The 16,757-nt window shown below is 52.6% G+C and overlaps 1 protein-coding gene across 2 annotated transcripts in view; it reads right to left on the reverse strand.

Annotated features, from left to right (window-relative positions):
- Ppp2r2c (protein phosphatase 2 regulatory subunit Bgamma) overlaps positions 1-16,757 on the reverse strand; it is an 84,995-nt gene continuing 68,238 nt past the window's right edge. For both annotated transcript variants that reach the window (XM_051200183.1, XM_051200184.1), the window contains exons 6-9: positions 13,474-13,638; positions 5,376-5,545; positions 3,414-3,505; positions 1-773 (exon numbers count right to left, since the gene is read on the reverse strand). In XM_051200183.1, the coding sequence (XP_051056140.1) occupies positions 482-773; positions 3,414-3,505; positions 5,376-5,545; positions 13,474-13,638 (719 nt within the window). In that variant the 3' untranslated portion in view covers positions 1-481. The remainder of the gene's footprint in view (positions 774-3,413; positions 3,506-5,375; positions 5,546-13,473; positions 13,639-16,757) is intronic.

The following is a 16,757-nucleotide window of genomic DNA, read 5'->3' on the forward strand; positions in this document are numbered from 1 at the left end:
CAGGACCTGACCTGGCCTGGCATCTAGGACGCACAACGACATCCCAAACACCCCAGTGAGGAGCTGGCACTGCCAGCTCTCGACGAAAATGCACCGTCCAAAATCCAACACGAGCCAGCAGCTCTGAGCCGGGGCATGTGGCTGGCTCCTTTGAGGGCCCACAGGCCTTGCCTGGCTTGGGAGCTTCACTCTTTCTCTGGAGTCCCACCAGGGACCAGCTTGACTATCCTGAAAATCACCCTAGACGTGAATAAAGTCCTGATAATAAATGAAGGCCCGGCCTGAACGGGAAGGACCGTAAACCCTGGACCGAGGCCTACCAGGCACATTCATCTTATCACCTGTGACTGAAGCTCCTTCCTTCCCTTCGTTTAAACTGGCGATCACCATCCAAGGCAGCTACAGCCTAGGGACTCACATCCCCACCATGGCCACCATCCTGCCCTCCTACAGAGGTGGCCGAGAGGACCCCTGAGGCCAGCTAATGCATGTCCGAATTGACCTTATCCTGGAAGATGTACAGGTTGTTGGTGGCTGCAATGGCGATGATGTTCTCGGCCGGGTGCCAGGCCGTGTGCAGGATCTTCTTGGTGAAGTCCAAGCTGTCCACGCTGATGTCGTCCCGTCGCCGCTTGCCTCCCACACACACGCGCCGGGGCTTGAGCACGGCCCTGGGTTTGCTACTCTCCCTAGAGGCCTCCAGCGTCACATCCCGCTTGGTGTTGCGGTCGAACATGCGGAAGAAGTTGTTGTAGGCCCCTGTCATGATGACGCTGGTGAGAGGGGAGGAGGGGTCAGTGTGGGAGGACAGACGGGACAGAGACACTCGGGAGCTATGGGCTGTCACTCCAGGACAGGGAGCTTTGCTTGCCTCTCTGCCACCTTTCTGTTGGTGTCCCTGGACACCCCTTACATCTCAGCTGCCATCTCTACTTTAGGACCCTCTCATGTTGCCCCAGTATTAAAGGTACCTTCCCATCATTTGGACATAGCCTAAGAGAAGCAATCCTTGCTTGTAGCCACAGTGGCAGGTAGAGACAGGGCTGACACTAAGAAATAACTGTGGTTGTCCCAGAGCCTCGGGACCTACCAGGCTTACCTCTCCTTCACAACCTGAGTGGCTAAGCCCGTGAATAAATGAATGCTCACCGCCATGGATCACATGGTTAAGGCAAATGCCAAAGCAGACAAGGGGGCCCTGGAGGCAGACTTCTGCCCCATGCCTTCTGTCCCATGGACTTCATCTAGTGAGGCGTGGAGTAGGTTATCTCCACGATGCATTTGGGAAGCAGGCCTGGGCCTAGAGGAAGGATTTGGGGTTAGGCCTAGGGGAGGCTGGAAAAGCTGTGGGGAGGAGAAGAGGAGGAAAAGCTCTAGGGGGAAGGAGCTGGCTTCCACGGAGGAGGGAACATTCAATGGTTTCAGTGGCTGGTGAAGACATAGGCCTACACCAGTCTTGTGCGCAGAGCACAGACCACCACCACCAAGAGGGACACAATACCTTTTGTGTATGCATATATGTGTGTGTGGGGGGGGTCATTCAGCCTAAGACATTGGCACAGGCTACATGGAGCCCCTTCCAGAGGGCTGACTCAGGTGAATTCATCTGGAGAGTAAAAGATTAGGACTAGAAACAAAGCTGGGTCCTGTGTCCCCACTCAAAGATGCTGGAGGGGATGAAGAGTTGTGGCGTCACAATAATGCCCAGCCCTCTGCAGGCCCGTTTATTAAAGGGTATAACCACCCCCCGCCATGAGTCCAGCACAGAAGGCTGCAGGCCTCAGGCTGGCCCTACAGGGATGAGGAAAATTTGTTTCTCCTGTTATCCTTGGGCCCCTGGGATGCAGGCATTGAGGTCCCTGTCCATAGACAGACCACACTCAGAGGAAGCCAGAGGCAGATGGAAGGCAGGGATTGCTCTCTACCGCCCAGAAACATGAACCACCATGGACTGGACACTCTCCTGGAGTCCCTCCCGCCAGGCATCTCTTCCAGTGGTGGCGGGGTAAACAGGTACAGAGGCAATGAGAATTTGTCATTTCATAATAACAAGATACAGGAAGAAAGCCCAGGAGGCTGTGGGGCAAGGCAGAGACCACCAGGGCAGCTTCCTGGAGGAGGAGAAAGCAGAGCAAGCTAAGGTGGAACGTGCTTCGGCAGGATCCCAGGGTCAGGGAGAGTGGATGTGGAGGAAGAAAAAGAGGGGTGGGCACATCTGTGGGAAGTATCCGGCAGAAGTAGGCTGCTAAACCCCAGGGCTGAGCCTATCTGTCAGAGGCTTGCTGGGTTTTATGCTGAGCCCAGGCAGAGTCTGGTTAAATGTGCCCCCTGGTGGCAACTTGAAGTGCAGGCCGTGGGTGGTAACCTTTAGCCTACTCTCCTGCCTTACTGTCCTTCAGTGGTGGACACCCTGGACCACCACACGTGCCTTCTATTCAGTATGGAGCATCCTGCCCACCCATGCACAGGGCAAAGCAGATGCCACCTGTGTGGACACAAGCCCCGGATGAGGGGACTTTTTGGGCTGAGGCTCTCGAGAATGCCGCCACTCCCCACTTGCAGTTGGAGTGATGGAAAGTGGGGCGGGAGGCGGTGCCTCAGAGGCGCTGGTACCAAAACATGCCAGGTGCTATGCTCCCCTGGTCACCTGGAGCCTCTCTCCTTCCTCTGGGCAGGAGGATGTGTGGCTAATCATCCACGGGCCTGGGAGACTCAAGTACCAGCCCTTACAGTGAAAGTCACAGTAACCAACTGCGCCTAAGGCCTGTGGGCCTAATAAAGCATGAGTGGGCACAGGGAAGCAGTGTCCCCTCCCCAACAGAAAATCTTAGCTGTGGGGGGAAAGGCGCACAGAGAGGCAGGCTCTTCGGTACGGCAGGGGAATGATGTAAAATGAAGGATGCAAGGGACCCGTCTTCACTCGGTGTGCCGGGTCCAGGCTGTGGCAACCCAGGAGCCTGTGCCGTGTCCTAGAGGCTGTGTTCCATGCTGTGGGGTGGGAGACGTGGATCACAACTAGGTCACCGGTTCCAGTCGTGAGCGCCGTGCGAGGCTTCCAGAGTGAGGGCAGGAGGAAAGTGTGGGTGACCCAATGCCTTTCTGTCTCCTGGGGATGGAGATACTGGGGTCCAGCCCTCACCCAAGGGCCTGGGGTGCGGAAGGCACTGAGCTGATCCTGACCTAAAATCCCACAGCACCCTAGGTTAGAGTGGGTGTCAGCATCAGTCAGAGTGAAGAAGAAAATGTCACTTCTCAGACCTGAAGTTGCTGGGGGGGGACCTCCCCAACCTCTACCACACCTCCACCTGGTACAAGTGCAGTTTTGTGGTCCGGCTATGGGAAAAGATCCCTCCTGGGGCGAAGGATGAGGGGCATGGCAGGGTGCTGGGGCTATGTGCCTGCAGCTGGCTCACCTGTCACTGCCATTCCAGGCACACTCGAACTTGTCAAAGATGCAGTCGCTCTCATACAGGGAGCACAGCTTACTCCGCAGGTAGTCGTGGACCTGGTGAGAAGAGGGGACAGAGTGGCCCTGACACCTCCATAGGGTGGATGCTCTTGGCATAACCCTGCACACACAGCTGACCTAGAGCAATGGGACACGGGCACAGCATCTACAGAGGAAAGGGAACCCTCACACAGCCCAGAGACTGTCATTAATGAGGCAGCAAATGGTGGGCACCCCTGTCTACAGTCTGGAGGCCACTCCTCCTGCCCTAGACGTTGGCTAACAGCCCTACCATGCTTTGTCACCATCACCATGGTCCCACGTGTGAGACCCAAGAGGATAAAGCCAAGTCTCTACATCTCTCTGATCCCAGCAGTATGCTGGCCGAAGCCAAAGGGCCCCATGGTGATGCCAGCCCTGCCAGAAGGTGGAATTCTCAAGTCCCCGTCTCCTTGCACAGGCACAGCCGTCATCAGCAGGTCCCGGGGCAGGAGGAGATGCTTCGGCTACGGGGAAAGAGCACCAGGCTTCCTGGGCCCGCCATGAAGGATGCTCCACGTCTATGGACCCAGCATCTTCAAGAACCATGGGCCGAGGATGATGAAGGCTTAGGACAATCCCACTCCTGGCAGCCCACTCCAAGACTCCTTTGATGGGGTGAAATAGCTCTCCCTCGTCAAGTACTGCACAGTCCCACTACACGCAATTTCCAGGACACAAAAGTCACCTCCAAAGACACGTAGCCATTAATCATTACTGTAGGTAATCTGTAGGTCAGCTGTACACAGAAAGCCAAGCACCCAGGTTCAGCGCTTGGTCCCCAAAACAGTAATGAATGCTGCCACTTCACCGAGGTTCCACAGGCTTTCAGAGGCCAGGAGACTCCACACTCACCCCTCCCTAAGAAAACATCCATACACATAGGCCTGTGCTGACCACAGTGCTGTGATGGCCCCAGGGGCTGGGAAGATGCTGCTTCAGTCACTGACACTTTCGGGGGACCCAAGAGGGCCTGTCCCTATACAGAGTGTGCAGGGTAGGACCTAGAGACAGGAGGAGCCACAGGCTCTGCCCACCACCAACAAAGGGGCGGTTGGGTCAATAGGAGATGTCCTGGGATCATGTGGCTTCTAGAAGTCCCTTCCAGAAGCTTGGACACACCTCCTGGGCTTTGGTAGGAGAGGAAGCAGTTTTGAGCTTTGGACTTGCTATCAGTGGGCTGAGACTCCTCTGTCGCTCTCCAACTTCCCAGTGTCCCTGTCTGCAGAATGGGCTGCTGCAGGACAAAACAGGTGACAGGCACATGTGTGCACTCACACGCACAGCTCTGTGGGTGGGGATGAGGCTTCTGATGGCATGCTTGAGCCCGTTTCTGCCGATCTAAATTCCAGACGACCTTCAAGGCCCAGCACAAATGCAGCTGTCTCCAGAAAGCCCTGGCCCCCACTGCCCCGTGTCCTTGCCAGACACCAACATCCTACACTGAACATGTGTTATTTTAATAGCAAGCCAGTTTTGTACTGTGCCCCATCAAGAGACCCGGCAAGATGAGGAATAAAGGATCCCCAGAAGTGCCCGGCGGTCTACCCTGCACACTAGCTCAAAAGGCTACCCCAGGGGTCCAGAAACCTGTTCCACACTGCCACTGAACACAATTCAGACAAGGCTGTGGATACTGAATCTGAACCCTGACTTCAGGCCTGACTTAATGCCTTTCTTTGCCCACCCCCTCCTCTCCTGCCCCCAGAAACGGGTTCTAGATGCAGATGGCAGCCCCTATGCAGTGGCTGGGCTGGGAAGCCATTCTGCAGCTTCATCTACAATGCAGCATAGGAAGCCTCTGGGGGTGTCAGCTCAAGGAAGGGGTGTGTTCCTGGGAGATCTCACACCACAGAGAATCCCCAGGCCCCCAGACCTCTACACCCACCTGGTAGGTCTCTATGGGCCTCGCCTCCATGTTCAGGTCCCAGACTTTGACCGTGAGGTAATCCCTCGTGAGCATGTAGCGCCCACTGTGGCTGAACTTCACGTCAGACACCGAGGAGATGATCTCTGAGAAGAAGGAGCGGTTGCTGGGGTCCTCGGGCTCCTCAAAGACTGTGGAGAGAGAATGGGCGGCTGTCATGGTCCGCCTTGCTTACAGCCCGTCAGAAACACAGCCCACTGTATCCACCAAACATAGCCGTCTGCCATCGAACCTTTCCCTAAGCATCGCTGAGGCTCTAAGGACCCTCCACCGAGGAAAAGCCCTGGAAGGACTTCTTGTGGGAACTGTGTGAATTGCGTATGACATCTAATCCCCTAATAAAAACTTTAGGGTGGTAGCCTCGTTATCTCCATTTTATGTCCAAGAAAACTGAGGCTGAGAATGAATCTTTGTGAAGATCTCAACAGCACAGGAAAGTGGAACATGCGAACCCAGAGCTATGGCTGCTGCAACCCTCTGCTGCCCCCTACTGGCAGTGCGGAATACCAGCCTGAAAAGGTCTTGGCAGTCAGTGTCTAGGCTGGAGCCTGATAGGGTTCTGATTTCAACTGGTCCCAGGTCTTCAGGCCAGGAGCTGTGTCCTGTGCATGTGCAGTGGATGTCTGTGGTCAGCCATGCCCCAAAGTGGCCCTGGTGGCAGAGCAGGTGGGGACCAGGGGCTGGCATTAACTCTCTGGGCTCTGTAGGCAGACAGGGCTTGGGGGGGGTGGGGGTGGGGGGGGACATGCTGGCAGCTAACTATCACCTAAGCATCTCCAATTTGTAAAGCCAACCTCAGGGAAGCACTGAGTGACAGCCCTGCCCACTGCCTCACTGGAAGAAGAGGGCTGGCCACAGCTCCCCACAGACTTGAGACAGACCCTTCCTGTGGGCCCCTGGGGAATCACGGGTGCCGTGCTGTGCCTCCTGGGTCCCATCCCTTTGCCTCTCACTGGGACTTGCCATTGCCCTCCTGTCCAACACACATGTCATCGCTGCCCTAACCTGTCCAGAGGCCCCACATGTCATCTGAAGACATTCTGACTTCCCTGCTCAGTCTACACGCCCACCCGGAGAGCTTGTGAGACAAAGTGGAATCTGTCTCCACCCTCAGGAAGTGACACGATCTGGTCCCACTGTCCTTGTCTACTCCTGTCACACTGTCCCTTATACCGAAGACCAAAAAGAGCACCCCTGGGGAAGCTCTGGGCCTCACTCCCCAGGCTTGCTCTGCTAGATGCCTCTTGCCACCACACTGATTAAGGCCACGGCACTGAGCATTTTGGGATGAGATGGGGATTTGCGCTGGCTGTTTGGAGGCTCGAGTGACAGCCATGAGCTGACAGGTGTGATGGCTCCAGCAGCTGAAAAGGACAAAGGAAAGCTAGCCCTGCCCACACCCTGACTAGATCTCCAACCTCCACAACTGTGTAAAACACACGTGTCTCTTTAAGCCACACACGAGAGCTCTCTGGGTGATAACATGAGAAAGCAGAGGAAGAGAGCATGCTGGGTAAGGGGCACCCATGGCTACAGCCCGGGAGGCTCTGAGCATTGGATCGAGTGCCATCCTTGAACAGCTCATCTACTGTTAGCTGCAGGTATCCCCAGCATTCGGTCATTCACATTGCTGGAGTCCCATGACGGTGAACCTTCATCCCCCACCCCTTCCAAACCAACCACATGACTCAGTGCTCGGCCCCTCCTTCTCATAGACTCTGCTGTCAAAAGCAGAAATAACTGTCTATTTTGAGGACTCGCGGAGGGCTGTTTCTATGGTTACCCTGCCACAATGCCTAGCAGACAACAACCTGGGTTTCTTCTAGTGTTTCTGAGAGAGCTGAAGCCATGGATACAGGATAGCCAGGGTACCCCAGCCTGGCCTGGTTCAGACAGGTCTGAAGAGCTACTGTGTTCCTTCGACCTTCCTCGCCCGCCCAGGGGCATGCATGAGCACACGGTGGTCAATAACGGTTCTCACTGGGTGAGAAGAAAGCTACAATGTCATCCTGTTAGGAAAGGATGCTGGGGACAGGGCCCTGGGGCAGTCGCTGACAGCCACACCCTGGCTTTTAAACATAGGTGTGGGAGGCAGAGAAGCAGCCAACGCCCCCGAGGTCTTATACAAATACAGCAATGATCGTGGCTGATTAGGAACAACATGCCTGGTCACTGGGAATCCACTGCTCAACTTCTCGTGAACACTGAGAACAAACACTGCGAATGAGACCCAGGACAGGGACAGTGGCCCCGGAGGCAACATCAGAGTGCAAAATGTGGCAGAGGGTGTGATTTGCTGTCAGAGCGTTATCTAGCATGCTCCTGGCTTGGATCTGATCCACTCTGGGATTGGGAGGCCATCAGGTGAGGATTGATTCTGGAGTCTAGATTCTACACAGGCAACTTAGAGGATGAGAAAAAATTCCAGAAGAATTCAAAATATAGAATTAACTCCAATAGAAAACTCCTTTATTAATCCCAGCACTCAGGAGGCAGAGGGAGGTGAGGTTTGAGGCCTGCCTGGTCTGCAGAGCAAGTTCCAAGACAGCCAGGGCTGTTATACAGAGAAACCCTGTCTCGAAAAACCAAAACCAAACCAAAGAACAACAATAACAACAAAAACCCTTTATGAAACACTGTATTGGTTAATACTCTCAACGTGACAAGATCTAGGCTCACTAGTACACAAGCATCCTGGAACACTTGTGAGGACTGGCTGGGCTGGCTTCTGGGCTGTCTTGATTATGTTCTCCGTAGTGGGAAGACTGTTCCCAAAAGTGGGCACCATTCCCTGGGCTGCAGAAGGAGAAAGCCGCTGAGCACCAGCAGTCGCCTCTGCCTCTCTGCTTCCTGACTGCAGATGTGACAAGGCCACCTCCCTCGGCCTCCTGCTCTACGCTTTCCCTGCCAGGACAGACTGGAACCTTGACCTGTGAGCCTACATGAGCCCTCTCTTAGGCTGCTTTTGTCTGGGTGCTTTTATCACTGCAACAAGGAAATGTTCCTAAACTAGAAAACTGGTGCTAGGGAGTGGGACCGTTGTGATAACCCTGACCACTTGGCTCTTAGGCCTTTAGAACTGATTTGAAGGAGGAACATGGAAAAGTTTGGGGGTTTAGGCTGGAAAAAGCCGTCAAATGCAAAGGTCAATAGCAATGGGAAGCCCCATCCTCAAAGTGGGTGGCACCATTCCCCAGGCTTCATGCCTGGACTGCCAAGAAGGAGAAAGCTAAGTGAGCATGCGACATTTATCTCTCTCTGCTTCCTGACTGTGGATGGACCTTGACTTGCCACCTCATGTTCCTGCTGCCATGACTTCCCCAGTGTCAGGTCCCAAAGAAATCAGGGACAAGTGACTAAGCGAGGTGCCTATTGGCAGACTCTAAAGCATGCTGGCTACCAGGCTCACTCAGCGCCTTCTGCTCCCCCTGCCCTTCTCATCCCAGCCCCCTACCCTAATCTCTCTAGTGCAAGGCCTTTGCTTCCCTTGCTCCAGCTTCTCTTTCCTATATAACCCTGGCATTTTGGCCATGTACCCTGTCTTTCTCTCTCTCACACACACACATTCCCTTCTTCTCTCATGGCCCAGTCCAGTCTGAACTTTTTCAGATGCCTCTAGCTCTACTCTCCCTCATATCTATAATGAAAACCTTCTCCTCCACCACACCTTGGAGCAGGCATGTCCTCATTTCCATTCATCCACCATAATGAATAGTGACATCAATTGTGAGCCAAGATCAACCTTTTCTACCGTATTGCTTTTGCTAGGGAATTTATCACAGCAACAGAGAAAAGAAGCAAAGACAACTACTAATCCAAAAGAGAAGATTAACTCAGGGGCAATAACAAACAAAACCACGAGGCTAGAGAGATGGCCCCCAGGGGTTGTGTGTGTACTGCACTTCTAGAAGATCCCAGGTTGATTCCTAGCACTCACATCAAGTGACTCACAACTGCCTGCAGCGCCAGCTCCAAGAGACGGTGCCCTCTTCTGGCCGCTGTGGGCACTGCAATGACATGCATATGCCTAGCCCATAGATACAGACATACAATTAAAAGAAATATAATAAACCCTTGTGCTTTTTTAAAAAAGAAAAAAAAACATGTCTCCCCCTCAAAAGAACATATGATAGACATACACCTAACCTGTACAGGACCCTGGAGAACAGGTGTGCTTTGCTAATCTCAGGAAAGGAGAAGAGAACTGTCAAGCTCTTGGAGGACAGAACGATTGTAACAGTGCAAAAGGAACACAAATCAGAGTCACCCATGCACCCTACACAAATGCTCTTGACCCTGTAGAATACCATGTGCTGTGCAGCCCTGTCTACATGCGGGACCACTGGCCTGCAGAGAGGCCCAGACACGCTGATGTGGACGAAGCTCCCAAGTGAGCTACTGGGCAGCTAAGCAATGGGTTCCGAGAATTCCTCAGGGGAGACCTGGCCCCCCAGGATGGCCAGTGCCAATCAAAGTCCCCAGTGGTGGCTCCTTCAAATCCCAGCCTTGCAGCCTTCAAGAACCACAGTACACACAGAGGCAAGCCCGCGAACACTCAGAGCACACCTGAGAGGCGGGCATGGGATGAACGGAGGGTGACACTGCATAGCGAAGCCTGCCTCTCCCGTGCCTGACTCAGTGAGCGTCACCAGGCGTATGACAGTCACATGGCAGGGCAAGTTCTCGTGTCTGGGCTCAGGAAATGCACAAGGAGCTCTAGCAGCTGCCATGGTAGGGGGCTGCTTTCTTACTCCACCCGCCTCACCCCAGGAATCTGGGCGTCACAGACTGCAGAGGCCAAGTGGCTCCGGCTGCCACCTTCACCAAAGCAGAGTACACAGACAACACCAAAAGCCTCTCCCTGCTTGAAACACACACTCACACACACATACACACATTCACACACACTCACACATACTCACACACTCATACATACACACATACACTCACACACACATACTCACACACATTCATACGCACACTCACTCACACACTCACACATACACACACACTCACACTTACACAATATACTCACATACTCACACATTGACACACACTCACACACACACAAACGCGCACACACACTCACACATACTCTCACACATACACACTCACACAATACACACTCACACACACTCACACATTGACACACACATCACACATACACACACATACACACACACTCATAATACTCACACACATACTCACACACTCACTCACACATACACACTCACAAATTCACACTCACACAATACATACACCCACTCACACATTGACACACACACTCACTCACGCATACCCATTGACACACACACTCACTCACGCATACCCATTGACACACACACTCTCTTACATTCACACTCAACACACACTTTCTGGCATATACTCTTCCTCTCTCTCTCTCACACACACGCACACCTTCTCATTTTTAACAAGCAGATACCCAGACAAATGCCAACAAAACACCACTAGCTGTCTTGATGTCTTCCTTCCTGGTACTTTCTCTGCTTCCATTTTCTTGTGATCTTCCTCTCATTCCCCACCCCACCCCCCACGGAATCTGTCAGTGCAATATTGCCTGCGTTACCAAACATTTTCTAAACATTTGGATGACTGCTGTGTCTTAAATGGGTGTCACCATTGCCAATGCATCATCTACTGTGCTGGACCAGTGGGGTGACTCTGGCTTCTGCCCCCACTGAAGGAGGTATCACAGAGCCTCTGCTTCCCCCCCAGCCAGGGGTCTCGGACAGGGTTCAACCCAGAGCACGCCCAGGCTCCCCTCTCTCCCTAATCTATGCTTACAGTCTCACAAAGAGCTGAACGTGGACCCAGTTCAGGAATTCATGCACTCTAGACCACCTGAGAGCAGACAGGTATCTGGAGCGATGCCCCATGGTAGTAGGATGGCCCAGCTAGGTCTGTCTTAATCCATGGAACCTATAAATGTCACACACAACGAGGGGACTACTTGTTGACCAGTTGATCTTGGGACGTGTCATTATTATGTGAGAGAGGAAGTGAGCGCAGGGAAAGTCTCAACGTAACTGTGAGGTGAGGTGTGAGGGGTGGTTGAGAGTCAGGGAGGCAGCAGGAGTGGATCCTGGGACTTGGGTGGCCAGGGGCACGGGCGGCCCGACAGTTACAGGGACACTATGTGCCCTCTGCTAGTTCTGGCCGATGAGAATCAAATCCACTCCCGGCAGCTTACTGTAAGACAATGAATGTGTTCTCAGGTTGCTCAGGTGGTGGCTGATGCGGCCCAGATGCAGGAAGTCCAGGGCTGTGTCTGTGAGGCCGGTTCAGGCTGGTTCTGCACACAACCACCTGACCCTCCGAGGCCTCCCTTCCCAGCCTGTCGAACATGGACCAGGAATGGAGTCCTGTGAGGAGAATTCTGAGTTCATGTGAGAACACACCAAGAAAACAAGAGTCTTGTGACCTCGGTTTCTTGAAAACATGAAATTGCTCTTGGAATGTGTTTGCCGGCTCCTCCCAGGTGTAGTGATAGTAGTGAATTTACTTCTGATTACTCATTGCTTTCTGTTGTTATTTAATTAGGTGTATGCCTGTGTGGGGAAAAAAAACCTGTTCTTGCCGCATGAGACTTTAGTCGGCCTCGCTTATTGGCTCCATTCTCCCAGGTTTCACCATCTCTAGAGCGGTGACACTAATCCATGCTGATAACCCTATGGTGTCAACCTCAGTTAAGACCTTGATTACCAACATCTGTCCATGTACCGTTCCATGCCCCTGGAGTCTGGTAAAGATTCCCATCATTGAGCCGCAAATCCACCACTCCAAGTCCTTACACTCCACTCCAATCCATCTGGAATATGACCCAACCCCTCCCAACATTCATACCCAGAAGCCATCTGACCATCCACACCCTACCAGGCGCTACCCAGCAGCTCTGCCTCTAGAATGCTCTTTGTGGGGCTAAGTGGGGCCTCCCCACAGCTGTCTCTTCTCTCTGCGATGTTTGCTCCTCACTCTGATGGAAAACATCACTTCCCAGCTCTTCCTTGCCATCCTCCATCTATCCTACCTGCCATACGTAGAATAAAACCCAGCTTCCCTTGACCATGGTGGCTCTCTAGTTGTCCTATCCTTCTCACCGATCCCTTTCCACACTTTCCATCTGCCCATATCATCTTTGGTAAAGCTTCCATCATGAAGCGTTTGCCCCTGTGCATCTCTCCTTCCAAGGCCTCCATGACCCACCCTTCAGCCAAGTGTCTGTTCCTGGGTGACCCATGAGTGAGCCCATCCCTGCCCCTTTACTACCCCACCCCTGGGTGAGGATGCTCCACCTATCCCCAGGACAGGAACCCGTGCCTACTGAATGCTCCTGACACACAGGGTACAGATGAGCCTGGAGGGGAGCTGTAGGGAGGGCATGGGGACAGAACTTGGTCAAGGAATGGGAAAGGAACTTAAGGCTCAGCCTGACTCCACTGCCTAGCAGAACCAGGCTTCTGGGGGTGAAGCAAGACTCCATCACTCAGCAGTCAGGACTGTTTGCACCTCTGCTTCTGGAAAACCTGTCCAGAACCTACTGAGATCACCCATTTGTCCATTCACATTTGTTTCCAGATTTCATCACAGGTACTCGGGACAGTTGGGAGGTGGACCAAAGGAATACAGCCCTATCTTCCTGGCTGGGGCTGCCTGGGTATCATGGGGGAAGGCAGTCCTTCAAGGCCTTCTGTTGGTGGGGACCACAGTTTGAAGCCTTGTGGCCTCGGCTTCCTCTTTGGTTACAGTAGATCCCTTGGAGCAATGTGACCATCACACAAGACAGGCAGACTGTGGCAGACTTTGCCAGAGGTTTCAGAAATGACTGTTGCTATTTTAGTCTCTATTCCTAGGCCTCCCAGACGCCCCCTGGTGAGAGTGAGCAGTGCACACCCTGTCTCCAAGGAGCCCTCAGGGAGCTTATGGGAAGGGAGGTAGCTGGTAGCTAGAACAGCCCCTGAAACCCATGCTGGTGCACCCACCCACTTGCCAGATCCAACATAACTAGTCCCTATCCACCCACTCCAGTACAGAGACTTACGCTTAGAGTGCTTGTCGCACAGGGCAGCTGCCCGCATGTCACAGAGCCGCAGGGAGCCCTTGCTGCTGCTGTAGACAAAGAGGTTGCAGTGGTGGGGATGGAACTCGGATGCTGTGATCACCTCCGTGAGGTCTTCCATGTTGGCTGGCTTGATGTCAACGATATCTGGGTTGGGGGGGGGGGTCAAGGGTAACAGTAACGAGGCCCAGGCCAAACCAGGTCTGAGTGGCTTCTCTGGTTTTTAAGACAGCCCTAAACAAACACACGGGTCTCTAGTGCCCTAAACCACAGATGCACATGGTAGACTGCTGGCCAGTGCCCCTTCCCAGTACCTGTCCACTGGCCCTGCAAAGCTGAACCCACGCCCTCTTACAAAAGAGTGCCTGCCAGCTGCCCAGCCCTGCAGTCACCACTGACCTTTCCCACCTTCCTCTCTCGGTAGCCAAACAGAAGGGGTGCTTTGTAGTGAGGTAGTCCTTCTGTAGCACTGACCACGCCCATTGGGGGGTGGAGCGATGGGCGGAGGTGACCTGAGGAAGGAGGTCAGAGGGGGCCAGGAAGGCGCTCTCTTTCTGGCGTGACTTGGACAGGAGAGGATCGGCTTGAATTTCCTGGTGTTCATCTGTCTAGGTTGTAAGTTATTTCTCCCTGAATAAACATCTATTCGGCCTATTTGTTTATCCTGATCCTTATTTACCGCAATAGTGCTTAGTGTGGCTGTGAGCTGTCCCCCACAGGCTCATGTGCTAGATGCTTGCCCTGTAGTTGCTACTGTTTGGGGAGGCCGCGGGACTTTCAGAAGTGGGTCACTAAGGGTAGGCCTTCAAAGGTAACACTTGCTCCTGGTTCCCGCCTTACTCTCCATCTCCTGGGCCACCCTAATGTAAACAGGCTCTGGCACATACTCCCACGACCACGGTCTATGCTACTCCACCATGCCTTCCCTGCCTGGGTCAAACTGTGACCCAAAACAAACCTTTCCTTCCAATCAGGGGCTGTGGTCATGGAGACTAGGGAGATGATGAACAGACTCACCCACTACATGCTGGGCCATGGACACTTTAGTGAGTAACTTCACATCACGCCCCTCTCAACTGTGTCTGGGCCATGTATATAGGTTTGTTGCCCCAGCCACTAATGTCCTCCTACTCACAGTATCAAGACTCTCCAGTGGGAAAATGTTCTCTGAGCTGAGCCAGCCCCACACTCTACTCTGATGTATGCCTTGGAGACTCCAGAACCTGGAATACAGGGATGCTGGGATATTGTTTTCCTGAGTTGGATGGGAACAGAGGAGAGGATTCTGGGATCTGGAATCATACCCCAGTCTTTGCCTGCAGGGTAAAAGAGCATTCCACAGCATCCAAGCTATGGGCATCCAGCTGCGTACATGGTCTTGGAGCCTAAGGACTGGTCAGTCCCTGCTGGGCAGTAAGGTGGCCTACAGGCTGTGGGTGTTCAGCTAAGTGATGGTTATAGGGATCAAGGACTGGCCAATGCCACTGCCTGGCTGTTGTTGGGTGCCACTGGGATGGATGTTAAGTACTTAGGGTATGTGAATTACTTACCTCTCTCATGTCTCAATAAAATATCTGACAAAAGCAACTTACAAGAGGAACATAACAGAACACCAATAGCATAAACACTATGATTAACAGTTAATAAATGGGGCCTCGTGAAACTGAGAAACTTCTGCAAGACAAAGGACACCAGCAATAGACAAAATGGCAGTCTACAGAAAGGGAACACTATATCCCCACATCCGATAGAATGCTATTACCTAAAATACATAAAGAACTCAAGAAACTAGATATCAACAAACCAAACAATCCGATTAAAAAATGAGGTACAGAGCTAAACAGAGAATTCTCAATGAAGGAGCCTCAAATGGCTGAGAAACACTTAAAATGTTCAACATCCTTAGCCAACCAGGGAAATGCATTTTACACCTGTAAGATCAATAACACAAGTGACAGCTCATGCGGGAGAGGATGTGGAGGAAGGGGAACACTCCGCCACTGCAGAAGGGGGTGCAAGCTTGTACAGCTGCTGTAGAAATCAACACGTCAGTTCCTCAGAGTACTGGGAACTGATCTACCTCAAGACCCAGCCATACCACTCTTGGGCATAAGCCCAAAGGACGCCTCATCCTACCACAAGGACATTTGCTGAACTAAGTTTTTACAGTGGCTTATTCATAACAGCCAGAAACTGGAAACAACCTAGAGGGCCCTCATCTGAAGAATGGGTAAAGAAAATGTGGTACATTTACACAATGGGGTATTCTCATCCATTTTTTTTTTTTTTGGTTTTTGTTTTTTGGGGGGTTTTGTTTGTTTGGTTTGGTTTTTTTGTTTTGTTTTGTTTTAATGCCATCATGAAATTTGAAGGCAAATGTATGGAACTAGAAGAAAAAAAAAAAAAAAGTCAACCGGACTGAGGTAATCCAGACCCAGAAGGACAAATGTGATAATGTGATACGTACTCACTTTTAGGTGGACATTAGCTGCTAAGTAATTGATAGTCATGCTACAATCCATAGACCCAGGGAGGCTAAGGAAGGAAAGAAGGAAGATTTGAGGGGAGAAGGCATGAATCTTCCTGAGAAGTGAAAACAGAGTTCAGAGCTCATGAGTGGATTGGGGGCAGCTGGGGATGGGAATAGGAGGGATTAGGTTGGGTGGGGAGGGAAAGAGCACTGGGAGAGATGACTGGAATGGGTGGGCATCTGGGGCTCTGTGTAGAAAACCTAGTGCAGTGAAAATTCCCTGGAATCTATGAGGGTGACCCTAGTAATGGAGGATATGGAGCCTGAACCGTCCATCTTCTGCAGCCGGGCATGGCTTCCTGAGGTGGGACTGGGACACCAACTCAGACACAGAACCCCTGACCTACAATCTCTCTTGCTGTGAGATCTGCGGGGGCAATGGTGGCACAGAGCTTGTGGAGAGGCCAACTAATGCTGGGTCTAATTTGAGCCCACACCATGAGAGGGAGGCCATACCCGCTACTGTCTGGATAGCCAGGAACTGGAGGCTGGCTAACCCAGAGACTGAGGGTAGAACCAAACACCACTGGCAGAAAAAAAAAATCAATGAAAAGATTCCTAATGATGTTCTGCTATACTCACAGATCAGTGCCTTGTCCAGCTCTCATCAGAAACTGCCTCCAGCAGATGATGGGAGTGGATGCAGGGACCCACAGCCAAACATTAGGCAGAGAGAAAGCCCAGGTTGGAGGTCTCCATCAGGTCCCCCACTCAAATCCAGGGACCTCCATGGAAG

This window comes from Phodopus roborovskii, unplaced genomic scaffold (genome assembly GCF_943737965.1).
Source record: "Phodopus roborovskii unplaced genomic scaffold, PHOROB, whole genome shotgun sequence".
Classification (NCBI taxonomy): domain Eukaryota; kingdom Metazoa; phylum Chordata; class Mammalia; order Rodentia; family Cricetidae; genus Phodopus; species Phodopus roborovskii.